Source organism: Oryzias latipes, chromosome 16 (assembly GCF_053564925.1).
Source record: "Oryzias latipes strain Hd-rR chromosome 16, Olatipes_Hd-rR_3.1".
In the NCBI taxonomy this organism is placed as follows: Eukaryota; Metazoa; Chordata; class Actinopteri; order Beloniformes; family Adrianichthyidae; genus Oryzias; species Oryzias latipes.
The window spans coordinates 32,752,534-32,765,415 of NC_136252.1; the positions used below are offsets into that span (position 1 = coordinate 32,752,534).

The 12,882-nt window shown below is 43.9% G+C and overlaps 3 protein-coding genes across 5 annotated transcripts in view; 2 read left to right on the forward strand and 1 right to left on the reverse strand.

The window, feature by feature from the left end:
* The window catches only part of mtmr11 (myotubularin related protein 11), a 33,746-nt gene extending 32,340 nt beyond the window's left edge, over window positions 1-1,406 (forward strand). For both annotated transcript variants that reach the window (XM_023964053.2, XM_078932612.1), the window contains exon 17: window positions 83-1,406. In XM_023964053.2, coding sequence (XP_023819821.1) covers window positions 83-511 — 429 coding nt within the window. In that variant the 3' untranslated portion in view covers window positions 512-1,406. The remainder of the gene's footprint in view (window positions 1-82) is intronic.
* On the reverse strand, window positions 1,392-6,882 carry LOC101173654 (uncharacterized). The gene is made up of 2 exons (XM_004078377.5): window positions 6,586-6,882; window positions 1,392-2,043 (listed from the first exon to the last, which is right to left on the reverse strand). Exons 1-2 carry the CDS (start codon window positions 6,669-6,671, stop codon window positions 1,692-1,694), a joined length of 438 nt encoding a protein of 145 aa, XP_004078425.1. The 5' UTR covers window positions 6,672-6,882; the 3' UTR covers window positions 1,392-1,691.
* A 2,235-nt stretch (window positions 6,883-9,117) lies between these two features.
* sv2a (synaptic vesicle glycoprotein 2A) overlaps window positions 9,118-12,882 on the forward strand; it is a 35,443-nt gene continuing 31,678 nt past the window's right edge. The window contains exons 1-2 of one of the 2 annotated variants that reach the window (XM_078932613.1): window positions 9,118-9,274; window positions 9,606-9,787. The gene's annotated coding sequence lies outside the window, so the exon portion shown is untranslated. Of the gene's footprint in view, window positions 9,275-9,490; window positions 9,788-12,882 lie in introns of those variants that run through there. The other variant, XM_023964183.2, reaches the window with a different exon arrangement.

Genomic DNA, 12,882 nt, shown 5'->3' on the forward strand with positions numbered 1-12,882 from the left:
CCGGCTCGGTTCCGGGTCAGGACTCTGTAAAGCGGACTGTGACCTGCTGACCTGAGCTCATTTGTCTGTTCTCTGTCCTCAGGCCTTTTCCCACCCGGTCACCTCCAACCACCTCCACCCTGTGGAGCGTCTGGCTCAGGAGGTGCAGCAGCTCCAAGATAAGCTAGCCCAGTTGTCCCCCGGTGCGGATCTGGACCCCCCCACAGTGACGACCGAGCCCCGGCACGCCGACGCCAACCTGAACCAGAACACCAACAACGCCACTTTCCTCTTCTCCGCCTCCAAGCCCCGGTCGGTGGGTAAAGCGGCGCCCCCGCCATCGTCCAACCGGCACGTCTCCAGGGCCCCGCCCCCTACCGCCACCCCGGCACCCCGGCCCGGCGGTAAAGACTTGGGGGGCAGCAACAAGCACACGTTTCTGTTCGGACACTCCTCGGTTACGGAAGGTCGCGCTGACCCTCGGTACCACCCCCCCCCAAACGCCAAACTGCCCAAGAGCGACAGGCCGTGACTGAGCCCTCCCCCATTTTCCACCGGGTAGCAAAACCAACGTCAGTGAATGAAGAAACCTGTTCTGGTGGAAACCGAGCGGCGTGTTTGCTGCGTGGGAAAAGGGAGGAGCTGAAAAGACGTCCGTTTATCTAGAAACCGCCTCGGCGCCTTCAAGAAGAACACTGGGGGGGGTATTTTTAACTTTCTTATCCACAGAGGACAGATAGACTGAACCAGGATCCGTCTGTAGCAGTGGGTCTCTGGGACCGCCGACTCCAATGTGGAATTTAGGACACAGGAGCTATTTTAGTGCCGCTCTGCAGAACATCCACTTCAGTGTTATTTCCTGGTTCTGGATCAGGCTGCAGCCCACACAGAACCGCCGCTTTTTGTTTGAACTTCTCTGGTGTTTTTTTCATTGACTCCTAAAGACCTGCTCTCACAGGACCTGCAGCGCCAGAAGCAAAGGGAAGTTAGCTTTAACCTCCCATGAGTCCGCCGGCGAGTGTTCAGTACGCAGCCGGCGTCGACCTGACTGTGGGCCGCAGAGAGGAGGCGGAGCTTCAAACCCAAGCGGGTTTGTAAAGTAGATGGCTTCTGTTCCCGTTTTTCTGGTGTTTGTTCTTGTGGGAACGCACCTCACATGACCTTCCAGCACGGCGAAACCATAACACGCTGTGAATCCTCATCCACACGCGAGCGCACGGCAGGATGCCAACCCCCTCCGTTCGTCTTCCATGGACAAGAAAATCACGCTTTTTTCTGCTCGCTCCTATTTAAAGATTTTGGTACGAACATCTAACGTTGCCACATTTTTACAAGCAGCATGCTTTGATGTTCACGTTTGGGCTCAGGCTTTCTGTTCATATCATGAGTTCCTCTGAATAAAACCATGTCACTCACACGCTCACAAACGTTTATTTTTTGTAGACAAAATAAATATTTCAAACACTGGAAGGCAGCATGGCACAGTCAGACGGTAAACCCGAACATTTGATGCACGTTTAACGGTTTGATGTGCAAAAAAAACAAAGCTTCGGAACGGTCAAAAGTCAGAAGGTTAGAATTGTTAAAATACAGACTATGGAGTCCAGTAAAAAACAGAAGTGCATGCTGTTCCTCTACGCAGGACTTCTTCTTCCCCTCCACCCACAGAAAGCGGATGATGGTTTCATGGCAGTGCTTTCAGGCGAGGAGCTTCACCCCCACCGGCTCCCGTGCTGCTTTCCCGCCGACTGCTGCTCCGGCGGCATGCCGCAGGGTCCGTACAGGCAGCCCGAGGACGACGGCCCCAGGCCCCCCAGCTGACGGATGGACTTGCACATGGGACAGGGGTAGTCGGACAGGCCCTCGATGTCCTCGAAGGCCAGGTTGACGATCTGGTCGCAGCAGGGGCTGCAGTAAAGGTGGCCGCAGGAGAGGCGCTTGAGGCGGGAGCCGTAGGAAATGCAGCACTGGCAGTGCAGGAGATCCGGACCCAGAGACAGAGATCCGGTCAGGGAGCTGCTGTCCAGGCTGCCGGCCTGGCTGGAGCTCAGCTTAGTAGGAGACCTGAAGGGGCAGAGGCCAGAGGAGAGGAAGGCCTGAAGTTCCATCAACTCAAACATCAAAGGTTAAAGTTCATCCGACCTTAACTTAGCCAAGTTTCTTCCTTTGACCCTCAGTTGTCTCTGAACTCGGCTGATCGTACACATCAGCCGTTTACGATGGCGTAAGAATGACAACAACACCCGCCCACAATTCACAATTTAACGTGAAGGTTTGTGGTTAAAAATAGACACAAATATTTATGACACATAAATGCGAAACCCCTTGGAATAAATCCTCTGAACTGTGCATATATTTCACCAGTTTTTTTTTTTTTTTTACTCTGCTTTGAGTTTGGATTTATACATTTATATTTTGCTTCTAGGTGTTTAAACTTTGAGAATTTCCTCAAAAGAAAAGATTTAAAGATTTAGTAATGATGAAGCAAATTATAAAGTAGGAAAAAAACAAAAGCTCAAAAAGGAATACTAAAGGATAAAAAAATTGGCTAAAGAATATTTACAGCTGAATATTTTTGGACAGAAACGGTTTCATATATTGCTTCAAATAAGTTTCAGCTGGTATACAGATCTTTGCACCGATGTTTTTTTTCTTTTTTACCAGAAGTTGTCAAATGAAACGTGTTTTCATGTCCTGGACCAAAATAATGCTGCCAAAAAGTTTAAAACAACAGAAAAGAGGACCGAATGCACGTAATAGGATCACAAAAGTATCAAATTCAAGTGTTTCATTCGATGAAGGCCGACACAAAACCTCAATCAGTAAAAAACGTCCAAACGTATTAAGAGACAAGAATGACCAGAAGCAGAAATCAATATATACAGTATATATACATTTGTTTTTGTTTTTCATTTTAAATGCCTCCATTTGTTGCATTTATGTTGTAAAACCCAAATTACTTAACATGTAATGAGTCAAATGTTACTTAATGTTATTTATAATACTTTCTACTACTAGTTACTGCAGGTTACTGTAATACAGCATAAGGCTAACTTTCAGAAAAGGTTAAGTTGCCAAAAGGCCAAACAGTTTGTCTGTAAATCTAAATACGGAAGCAGGAACGGATTATAAAGTAGCTGAATTAAAAAAAATAAACTAAGAATCTCCGTTTTTTATTTGGATTTGTCACATTGTGTGTGTTTTTCTTTTTTAACTTTTTTCCAGCATATGCAGATAAAGATCTGATCAAATGAGCCGCGTTTGTCTGTTTGTGTTCTGGTGACGCTGCAACCGAGACCGAAGGTTTTATCTTTTCACCTGGAGATTTCCAGGTGAAAAACGAGGCAGGTATTCATCTTAAACGCCATCGGCGTGACTCTGCAGTCACTCAGGCTCATCTGAGGAAACAGCCTGTTGTTCTTCCGCTTTGCATTCAGACACAGAAATAAACACAACATTTGTTTAAAATGAGTAGAAATTGACAGGAGAAGAAAGTTTTCTGAATGCTTCAATTCCACCATTTGAACAATAAACTTTAGAGAATTAAAAGCTTCTTGCCTAAAATTAAAGGTAAACATTTGTTTTGAGCCACAAATTGGATGATGTGGAAAATTCTGTTTACTATTATTCCGATTTCTCTGATGAGAATCTAATATCTGGTCTGTCACCGGATGAGGTGAAAATAAATACTAAATATGCGTCTGAATGAGCATTTTCCAAAGACTTTGCATGAATCCACTGTGTTCTGATGATGAAAACATGAAGGGTTTATAAAAATGACATTGAAATACATTATTTTGACAGGAAAATTGATCAGACGCAATGCATTGTGGTCTATATTTGCCAATCTAGTGACCAGCGATGCGCACTACATTTTCTTTCTAAGGCACTCGATTTTGAAACCTGTAGATTCGGACGGCTCTACAAAATGGTGAACGCGCTATATGGCGTCCTATGCAGTCCCTAGTGAAGGAATATAGACACAACCCAACATTTGAGTTGGATCAGTCCTGGAATGTCTCAAGTCTCAGTCATATGGGGGTTAACCTGTCCAGGTGCTGTGGGCTCTCAGGTTGTCCGGAAAGAGTCATGGAGACGCCACATCGTAGCACACAGCCACTGTAAACATATCGCGCATTTTTTACATATGACATTTCAGTCTTTCGTGATCCATGCGTGATCATTCCCAAGTGTTTCTTGCGTTCGTCGATGTGCCCAGATGTCCGTCGAGGGTTTCAGCCGACGGGTCTTTTCAAAATTTCTGGCCAGAACTACGCAGTTTACGCATATTTTCAGTCGTTTATACGCAAATTTGTGGCTGTCGGCAACTTTCACATATGTCTAAGTGACTTTTCACACACGTGCCAGCGATGTACAATTTTTATGTCGCGAATAAGACGGGCATATCACATTCAAATTACGTAATCGACGCGCGAACTGCATACAAACAGCACAATAATCACGCACGGCTCTGCTCTACGTAGATTTACGCGTTCTTTGCGTGGTTTATTTGTACTTCTTCTGTGGGTTTAACGTGGTTTATTTGTGATACATCTGTGAAAATTTTACGCAAAAACCACAACTTTGTATGACCAATCTGTGCAAAATGTATGTAGTGGCTGTGCGGCACGACCTTTAAGGTGAGCGCAGGTGATGGGGTTGTTGGTAAGGTGCGAGTACTTACTGACCGACCGCAAATGCTGCACGCACGCGGTGTGCACGTGATCTGTAAGTGCCTGTAGGAAGGACATCTGTAGGATAGGGGTGTGTATTGGCAAGAGTCTGGCGATACGATTCGTTTCCTGATAATCGCCCCACGATACGATACGTATCCCGATATTGTACCGGAACACATTTTCTTTCTTTTTACATTGTAATAAAATTGTCAAATTCTGTTTATTTTATGATCACAATGTTAAGCACTGCAACTGTGTCTCATATATAAGTTGCTTTTACCCAGGCAAATGCATAATGCTTTTATTTTGGTAGCTTAAAATATAGAAAGGTAAGAGTCAACATTGTCCGATTTCCACAACAAAATATGTTTTAGTATAAGAAAAAAAAAGGAATAAATGTGCCTTAACCAATAAGGTTCAAAGAATGATTGAGGAAATAAAGTGCTGTTTATTTTCAATATTGCTAACTGTAGCTTCTCCAATACTTTTTAAACGAAAACGTGAAACAGGAGCCTGAATGGTGCTTCAAAGATAAAGGGGGGGAAAAGCATTAATTCTTTGCAGAAACAATAAAGTGTGATGATGATGCAGCAGCATGACAGGATGAAGGAGACTGTTTTGTTTACATATCAGTCTGCACTGCATCGCTGCAGCCACGCTTTCTCACACACACAGAAGTAAACTAGTAACCCTGATCGTTGTACACAATCCTTCTGATCGATCTGGTCGTTTAACTAGAATCTACTGCTGGGAGGTTCTGCAGAACTCTGGCCCGCTTTGCCGACAGCGTTTTAGCCGATGCTGAGTGCGTTAGCCTATTAGCCGCCGTGAAGCTGCTGTGCTCCACTTTAAGTGGAAGAGAAGAGTCAGACACTGAAGGACACTCAGAAATAATTAAATAAATATCACCCTGGCAGCATTTTGTATCGATCCAAGTATCGCCAAATGAGCTATCGCGATTTATCTTTTCTAACACTCCTACTGTAGGATGTCCACTCAAACTACACTCTTATTGTCTAGTTTCTAACAGTCAGGCTGCATGCATGTATCACAGATACAGCACTAATGTGCACAGAATTTAGAGGCTTTGATGAAATGAAAAAATCTGTGCAACTCACCTACCGGACCGTTCACTGTGACTTTTTTTCTACAGCATGCCTGTAGAAAAAGATGTGCATGAACATTTTCTCCCTACAGGCTCAGAGTGACCTACGACCTTGATGTTTTGTGCGGACCACCTGTCAGCTCGTACAGGTTTGACCATTTTCATCCACAGACCGCCCGAATATCCAGCGGTTTATGAGAGCAGAGAAGGAAACCGTGGTCATGATGGTTTTGCTGCTTTTGACATTGAACCGTAACGGCTAAAGCAACCCCATATCACAATACTGCCACCACCATCACACCACTCAAATTTTGTTTTTTTTTAAATATGAAACCCTGAGGTAGCAAGGCCAAGATTTCTGAAAGATGAAATCACAAAAAAACATGACAGCAGCAGCAGGTTTTTCAGGTGCACTCCTGAACAAAAAAAAAAAAAAACGGTTCAAAACCACTCGGCCTAACAGGTCAGACAGGAGCAGGCGGGGTGGGCGGAGCTTTCAGACGACGGCTCAACAGCAGACTGACTGCTGGGTCCGTGAGCGTGAAGCTCCGCCATCCCCTTTAATTGGATAAATGAAGGGGTTCAATCAGCAAAAGAGCCGCGGAGAAAGAAGGAGAGAACCTGTTGTCATGACAACCGTTCCCTCCAATCCCTGACATCATTTTTATGTAAACACTTCACATTGACTCATGAAGAAGAAAAAAAAAATCAGAATTCACACCGGATTAATGCGCAGGAGCGCGGATTTAGAACTGGAAGAAGCACCCCCCCCCCCCCCCCCAAAAAAAACCCACAGACCCGGGAATTTTCCGGAACAAAGCCCACCTCGAAGAGGAAGAGTCGGATTTGAAGCAGTCGAAGCTGAAGGCAGCGAGGATCCTCCACAGCAGATCCATGCCTGCCGCTCTCATGGTCACACCTGCATCTCATCTACCTGTGCGCGCGCCCGCGGCGCCTCGTTTCAGGATTTAAAAAAAATACCAAAACCTCTCTCGTCCAGCCCCCTCACACGTCCTCAAAACAGCAGAAAAGAGGAAGCATCTTCATCATCTGCTGGCATCTGGAGCGTCTGCGCCTTTTCCTCCTCCTCAGACACAAGGAGGACGCAGAGAGGCGCATCGTGTCCGCGCATGTGCGCATAAATCTCACCAATGAGATGCATGGGGGAAGGCCACGCCCCCTCAACTATAATGGTTTTTTTCACGCTTTTAACAAATAAAGGTAAAAAAAAGCATCCACTAAACGAATTATTTAAAATCGAATTTATTTAAATTTTGTAGAAACATAAAAAAATACCATAAATCTGGCGAAATCATGAAAATGTAATCAGAACATTTGAATCTGAAATAAAACTCCATTAATTTAAGTTATGAAAATATTATTTTTTCAGTTTAAAAGCCATCTCTGATTCTAATTTATTTTAAGGTTTAAATGATTCACTAAAATATTCATGTTTTTGTTATTTTTGTGAAGATAAAAAAAGTTAAAGTTTTCAGAATAAAAAAATTAAATTAGCATTATTACCAGTGAATCATCAGCAGGGACAATATGCTTAATTAGCATTTTAGGGGGAACCAATAAGTGTCATTTCTGCAACTTTGGGACTCCGGAAAACCTCTGTAGGATCTATTATCTACGCATGAAGAAAACTGACCAACAAGTACTGAGTTCAAGAACTTTAATGGGACTCACCCCAGACGTCATCAACAAAACAGAAGAAGATGGGAAGAAGGTTGGGCTTAAGGTCAAACTTTAATGATCCAACAGTCAGAAAGAGACTTTGGGACAAACGTGGATCCATGGGAGAATTCAAGAAGAAAGACACAGCTGAGGAACAAGAACCCAGAGGAACATCTGGATGATCCACTTCACTTCTGAACGGATGTTCCCACGAGACACAAAATAAAGTTTCAGCTCAAACACCTGGACTCAAAATGAACAGAAAAAGAACATCAGAGCAGCAGTATTCAGACATGGTGGTGGTAGTGTGATGATGTGACGAAACTATGATCTCGGTCCTTTAAATCCTCAAACAGATGGTCCTCCACAGTTGATGAGCTCAAGATCTTTTTAGTTAACACAGAAAAGAGTCTGTCTGTGTATTTTCAAAGAAAAAAAATGGGTGTTCTGAACCAAGCGCCTCTAAGTCTGGACCTAAACCGGCTGACTTTCTCTTACTGAGCTTCCTGAAAATGTCTCTGATCATCTTCAAATACTCTTGAGAAATATTGCTTTTATTTAAAAAAAATATAGCATGTGCACAAAAACATAAAATGATAGAAATAGATGTCGAAATACTCAAAATTAAATAGAAAAATAAAACAGATTTTTTAGTATGTAAACATTGGTGTTATAAACCTAATGGATTGTAAAATAACAAATATTACTTAAATTGAACATGCAGTTCTCGTAGGAAAAAAAGTTGTCAAATGATGTAATAAAGGGATGTTTCTCTCATAGGTAAATGTAAAAAAATAAATAAAAATTGATATTCAAGAACAAAAAATAATTTTTTTTATTTGTTTTTCAGAAACCCTCTAGAAAGATCCAAGAAACACATTGAAATCTCCTAATATGACCACCAGGTGGCGACCAACCTGTTTTAGATTCAGAAAACCTCCCAAAACCTACAGCGTCGTCATTTTGATTTAAACAATCTTTTCAAAAAATAAAAATAAACTATCCTTTCTCTGGTCTTTTCATTAATGTTTCCCTGGCGAACAAAGCCACCAGTTTTTCACATTCTGTAATAAGGTCAAGTGAACAACATTTGCAAAGACAGTGAGTGGAGGGAAAAGCAATGAATGGATTCTGACCTCCAACAATTTTCCATTCAATCCAACTTTATTTATAAAGCGTTCCCAGTTGAGGTAGTGTTCAAGCTCTTGGGTTCAGATTGTTTTTGATAAGGCCAAATTCCTGCATATGAATGGTAGTAACGGATTCAAGAGTTTGAGTGTTCACCCGAGTGAAGAAGAAAACCTCACCTTCAAGGAGGATTTGGAAGAGAATCAGACTCACATGTGTCTCCGAATGACTGGAAAAGGATATAGATAAATAAAAAATACAAAATAAAAACCTGAAATTTTGATTCTAAAAAAACAACTAAAAGCTTAAAACGGCATTCCTCGTGCGGTTAAAAGCAGGTCTATTTGGAAATTATGAACTATGAACCCTGACGTTTTTCGCTTGTAAAGCTTAATAAATAATTTTGAAATCGGTTTTGTTTGGCAGCTCTGAAAAGAAGCCAGAACTGAAGAAAAGTTCCTCCAGTTTTCAGACTCCGACTGCAGCCTCCAAGCTGCAGGAGCTGCGGATCAATAGAGATGATAGCAGCTGAAAACCCGAAGCCCCTGAACGCATCATCGGGTCTGACTGCTGCTGATGACAGCGAGGGCAGCTGTCACGCACGCGCGCAGTAACGTAAACGTTTCATCTGCTGCTTAGGTGGCCGACACAAGCAGCAGAGAAGTGTCCATCACTTTTGGAAGCAGAGGACTGACTTTTGGACAAGGTAAAGATCCCGTCGCCATGGGAACCAGAGATGATGTGCACTCCAGGGTCACGCGCTCATGCGATTCTTCAGTTTTTGCGTAAATAATCCTCGATAAATGATTTCACAGCGTTGTGATGCTGCGTTGATTAGAGAAAACCTGTGAGTCATTTTCCACCAGGGGCGTCCTCGTGATCCCTTTACAGGCCAATTACTGGCACGAGTCCAAACACGTGCACGGCGAGGCTCGACTGACACTCGCCACTGCGCCAAATGAGAAACGCGCGTTTCCACCTGAATAAAATGTGACGCGGAGGCCTCATCTGAGTCTGACATCCCTTCTGTGTGCTAGAGGAGGAAGAGAAGAAGGAGGAGGAGAAGGAAGAAGAGGCAGTGTCACCGTGCGCAGGTCCGCGGTGCTACGTCAGCGTCCATCACAGGAGGAGCGCCTTTCTCCTCCAGCTCTCCGGTGACTCCCTGCTCTGCGTGGATCTCGGTCACCCTGGCACGCGCTCACCTTCCTGCCTCAGAAAGGTAAGAAACCAATTTGGAGTTCACTCTTAACGTGACTCTGAAACGAGCCGCATCCAGTCTTTTCTGGATCTGCGGCTGTTTGAAGACGCGCGCGCACGAGCAGAATGTCCCTTACAAGCACTCATGTATCCGTTCAAAGGTGTGTTTTATCGTGGTCCGCAGGGGGCGTAGACAACAGAACCCAGGAGGAGAAAGATTTGGGTTTTCATGTTATAAAATGATCCTCTGGATGCGCTTTTTGGCCAAAATGCGCCGAACCCGACAGAACCCCCCCCCCCCCCCCCCCGGTGCTCTCTCATGACGGCCGCTTTGGCACCGATGCCCTTGCGTATCCTTCTCCGCTGCAGAATCACAAATTCATACCGAAGCTCACTTTCATTTTACGTTTGGCACCCTAAAGTTTTTGTGTGTGTGTGTGTGTGTGTGTGTGTGTGTATGTGTGCTGATTTAAATCCGTGAATTTGCTATCTGTGCACGCGGGCGCGCAGCTTCGGGATGCTGTGCGTGGTGCGTCAAAATGACCTTGTGGAAAACCAGCGGGGAAAGTGTGATGGAGAAGGACTGAGGGGCCGGTTCTGGTTTCATGTGTGCTGCTGCAGACTGACCCCCTCCACCCCCCCCTCAGAGTCTGTACTGACATTTAAAATGCAGCTTCTGCTGCTGGTGTGTGTGTGTTTGGGGGGGGGGGGGGTGATGCTGTGTTAACTGGCTGAAGGATGCTGCTGCTGTGGCAGCCATCACTGAGGAACTGAGCTGCACAGACATGGATGTTCTCCATGATCCTATTGGAACACTTTTTGTTGAGTTTGTGGTCTTCGCTGTACAAGTGAATGATGGGATCTTTTTGGCTCCACCTTTTTTTTTTTGAGGTGGATGGTTAATATTATTCTTCCTAGTTTTCGTAACTCCGCCTTCAAAAACTCTAATTAGCTGTAAGCTCATGTCAGGCTCAGCCTCAGGTTGTTCTAAAGTCCTCCCCCATGCAGACTGTGTTGAAGCCAGAGGAGCCACAGGGTTATACCATTAAAAATGATAGAAATTTGTGAATAATATGATTTTTTACCCTTCTACAATCCCATATTTTTTATCATTAAACATCTTTAATGGCCTGCCCTGCAGGTTGGTCCAATATAAAGTCATGGATCAATTATTTAATAGTTTTATAAAGCTCACCAAAAAAATGGTTGCAGGTGTTTTTTAGGCAGCAACATTTGCTCAGGCATGCTATTCAGAAATAAGGAGTTATCACCTGATCCATCTTCCATCTAACAAGGTCTAGTGGTTAGTGACATGGACTGGGAGGGTTGCTGGTTCAAGTCCAGGTACCAACAGGATTTAGGCTTCTAGCATAATGCTCCAGAGCAGTTTCATGGTCAGAGTTATAACTGGGAAAAAGTCTTATGGGTCTTTTTAAAAATGTTCACGTCAGAGGATTGGGGACGTATTTAAAGAGAATTTAGCTCAAAGTTACATTTTTGTGTATTTCTTTTTTCAAATCATTGTACACCAGGAGCAGACAAAAACTACAAATGAAAAAAAGGGTTTATTTGTGACATAGGAAATACACTGAGCTTAAAATTGAATGAAAATCTACACAAATAATAATTATTTTAAGACTTAAAGTTCATATCAACTCTGTATCTGGTAATCCGTCAGATCCAGTCTGGGTTTTGGTGCTTGGTAACGGTGCAATACAGAAGAAGAAGTGATGAACGTATCATCCAGAGGTTCTTCTTCAACAGGAAAATGTTCTTTTCCTGCAGTGGAGGATTTACGGCTTTACTGGAGTTGGTTCTTCCCTCTGAGTTGAGGGTTCATTGCCCCACGTTCATGTTCCTAGCAGATCTTCAAACATTTCCATCTCTGTGCCATAACTGGTTAAACCTCCTAATTACCCGCATGTGTTCTCTGTAGAGAGCATTTTCTAAACCTGAATATTCCATACATTCCATACATACTACTGACTGAACTCGTTTTGGTATCTGCAGAGGACATCTTGGGCTTTTCAATGATACCAAGTATGAAGGTGGATGGGTCTCTAGGAATTGTAGTTTTGTTGGATTTAAAAAAAACATTTCGATTGGACAACATTTTTGTTACTTTGGTTGTCATAAGTCATGTTTTTCTGACCAATTCCACTTTGTTCGTGAGTATTCCCACAGAGCAGTCAGTCATGGTGTTCCCCAGGGCTCTGTGCTTGGTCCTGCTTCTTTCTGAAGCACAACTGCATGAATGCAGGGAGGCTGGCTCCACATTAAGTGTTCGTTCAAAGACATAAAGATCAGATGCAGAATCACAAAGCTGGTGTAAGAAAGAAGTCAAAATGCAAGCTTGATTAAAATATAAATGATAAAACTAAAAATCTGGATCTGAGCTCGAGAAACCTTCCAGTGTAAGACCGACAAACGGTTTCCAGTGATGGAACAGTCATCTGCAAATAAGATGAAACATATAAAGTGAAACCGATCACTAAGCTGTCCTTTTAAGTGTTATTTGGATCGCTGCACCCGCTTTGGCCTCCACCAGCACCACAGAACACGTGTAACTCCACTAGCCATTGATCTCCGGGTGACCTGTGGCTGAATCAAACCCATGAAACCACGCAGACTTTAGGAGCTCTCTGAGCACCGGAGCGTAACTCAAAAACACAGTGGAGCAAGCCGCTCCCATCTGTGAGCAGAAATTAGTCCCGTCACCAGCCACACCTAGCTTGTTCCTGGATTCATTAACACATCAGTCAAAAAAACAAACAAAGCTGCAGAGTTGAGGAAAAAGTCTCTGTTCCGCGCAGAAATGTGGAAAAAAACCTGTTTTATCTAGTCTGGTTTTGTTCCTCACGCCGGAGCATTCTGCTCTAACAAAGATTCACGGAGGCTGAGCGATAATCGATGGAATTTTCCCTCGTCTGCAGCTGAGGAGGGGCTGATTACTGTCTCTCTATTGACCACCGACAGCCCCTTTACTGCCCCCTTCACGAGGGGAATGCCGATGCTGAGTGGATTCACAACTCCACAAACCACCTATGGGTCTTCAGTTTTCACACTTCCATCAGACTCACCCACCCCCACCCCCACCCCCCAAAAAAGAAATCAAAT